Source organism: Bison bison, unplaced genomic scaffold, assembly GCF_000754665.1.
Source record: "Bison bison bison isolate TAMUID 2011002044 unplaced genomic scaffold, Bison_UMD1.0 scf7180017864362, whole genome shotgun sequence".
In the NCBI taxonomy this organism is placed as follows: domain Eukaryota; kingdom Metazoa; phylum Chordata; class Mammalia; order Artiodactyla; family Bovidae; genus Bison; species Bison bison.
The window spans coordinates 1,447,372-1,449,463 of NW_011494934.1; the positions used below are offsets into that span (position 1 = coordinate 1,447,372).

At 47.5% G+C, this 2,092-nt stretch overlaps 1 protein-coding gene and 1 long non-coding RNA gene across 2 annotated transcripts in view; one reads left to right on the forward strand and one right to left on the reverse strand.

Moving 5' to 3' along the window:
- The window catches only part of IRAK1BP1 (interleukin-1 receptor-associated kinase 1 binding protein 1), a 13,072-nt gene extending 12,577 nt beyond the window's left edge, over positions 1 to 495 (reverse strand). Inside the window, exon 1 of the mRNA XM_010855245.1 lies at positions 80 to 495. Coding sequence (XP_010853547.1) covers positions 80 to 394 — 315 coding nt within the window. The 5' untranslated portion in view covers positions 395 to 495. The remainder of the gene's footprint in view (positions 1 to 79) is intronic.
- Positions 496 to 498: 3 nt separating this feature from the next.
- Positions 499 to 2,092, forward strand: part of LOC104999689 — a 24,174-nt gene continuing 22,580 nt past the window's right edge. The window contains exon 1 of the long non-coding RNA XR_826642.1: positions 499 to 715. This is a non-coding gene — a long non-coding RNA (uncharacterized LOC104999689). The remainder of the gene's footprint in view (positions 716 to 2,092) is intronic.

Sequence of the window (2,092 nt, forward strand, 5' to 3'; positions counted from 1 at the left end):
CAAAACCTTCCCCGCCCCTACCCTCCGCCGCCGGCTTTTCGCGGTCGGGCTGGAAGCTCCTGGCCGGTGGAGCTCTCACCTGCACGCCCTGCTGCCGGAGGCTCTGCGTGATGTAGTCCAGGCGGCGGCAAACGCTCTTCTTGGCCTCGGCCGCCGCCTCCTTGGTGCTGCTCACCCGCACGACCACCTGCGCCCGGTCGGGGCTCGCAGACACCTCCGCGGTGCCGCTGACATGCACCTCGCGGGTGGGAGTTTGGGCTGGCGCTGAGGAGAGAGGGCGGCGGAGGCCGGGCAGCGTCTCTCCACCCGAGAGCAGATAGTTCTCCCGGCCCCTGTCAGCCCAGGGAAGCAGTTCCACGAACACCCGCGACTGGGGGGTCTGTTGCAACGACATAGCGATGGCTGCTTGGTTGCCCGTCGCAACTCAGGGCCGACGGCGGCCGAAGGGGTCCAAGAGCCTCAAGGCTGGTGCGGCGCGGCGCAAAGGATGTCGGGATGGGCTTGGTGGTCCAGGAGCCGCTGTGGAGGAGGCGAGATACGCTTTGCGGAGGATTTTGCCGCGTTTCCTTTACTAGTTGTTGACTGAGCGCGGCGCTGTGGTTTTTAACTTGCTTACCTTGTGGCCTTGGAAAACCTGAGGGAGGTTTCTATGCGGCCACCCTCTCAGTGAGCTCCCCTTTCCACGCCGTCCGTCTGCCTCGGCCGGCGACGCGCCGTGAGTACCTCGGAAGTCTCCTCAGAGGCCGGAATGGCTATTTTTATTCTTAATCTGCTGCGGGTCTCCGATTGTCCCAACTTTGTTTTTACTTTTGTCTGACTTTACTATTCCACTTGCGCAGTGGACCCCACGGCACCATAGAGCGCCAGAAATTTGTGTTGGATTGAACTTTACCAGTTTGATCTTTGAAGTTTATGATTCCTAGAATCTCAGTTTCATTGCCTCTAAAGCCGTGTTGATAATACATTCCACATTTGCAGTGGGATCATAAAGTAATTGCCATATGGAAAGCAGAAAATAATGGATAATGATAATAGCTAAAGCTTTGGCATGCTTTTCAAATCTCTCGAATTTTGTCTAAAATTCCTGGAATGGTTCTGGCCTTGAATAAGGACAAGAGAAACTCAAGTGGTATCAAAGCACATTCAACATCGACATGGCAAAGCCTTACACTACTTAGTTCTTATCTTTACCCTTTGCTTGAAAAATATCACAATCTTTAACCCAGTGACCCACATTAAGTAGATTTTCTTCCTACCAATAAGTAATGATGTATAAAAGTAGCCCTCCTGTCCCAGAGGAAAAAGATTTTTTTTTTGTAACTTTTTTTTTAAAAGACAACTATTCTCTTGAAAGGAGCCTGAAAAAGCCAACCGATAATCCTTAGGTAGTTTCTTCTCTATCATTATTCTTTTATTTTTGATGAGTAAGATGATTCAACTAAATCAGACAGTACCCGCAGCCCCTTTATTGGTTCATGGATAGTTTTGTATATATTTATTTTGATGTTTATTGTTAGATAAAAGCAATTATATATTAATATTTTAATTTTAAAAACCTTTCCACTATGTTTTTTAAATAATTTGTCACCAAAAATAATGTTTCTGAATCTTGTGGAGAATTCTTTTTGTTTAATGATAAATGTGGGAAAATATAATCTTCAAGGTGAACCATTGAATGAATGAACATCGTAGGTAAAAAGCAATAGGAGTTTTAAGTGCATATAAATATTTAGGGCATGATAAAAGTAAGTTTCAAATAACTGGGAAAATGGTACAGGGATAATTGGTTGGCTATGTGAAAAAAGTATTGATCTGTATCTTCAGTTCAGTTCAGTTCAGTCGCTCAGTCCTGTCCGACTCTTTGCGATCCCATGAATCGCAGCACGCCAGGCCTCCCTGTCCATCACCAGCTCCCGGAGTTCACTCAGACTCACATCCATCGAGTCACTGATGCCATCCAGCCATCTCATCCTCTGTCGTCCCCTTCTCCTCCTGCCCCCAATCCCTCCCAGCATCAGGGTTTTTTCCAATGAGTCAACTCTTCGAATGAGGTGGCCAAAGTACTGGAGTTTCAGCTTTAGCATCATTCCCT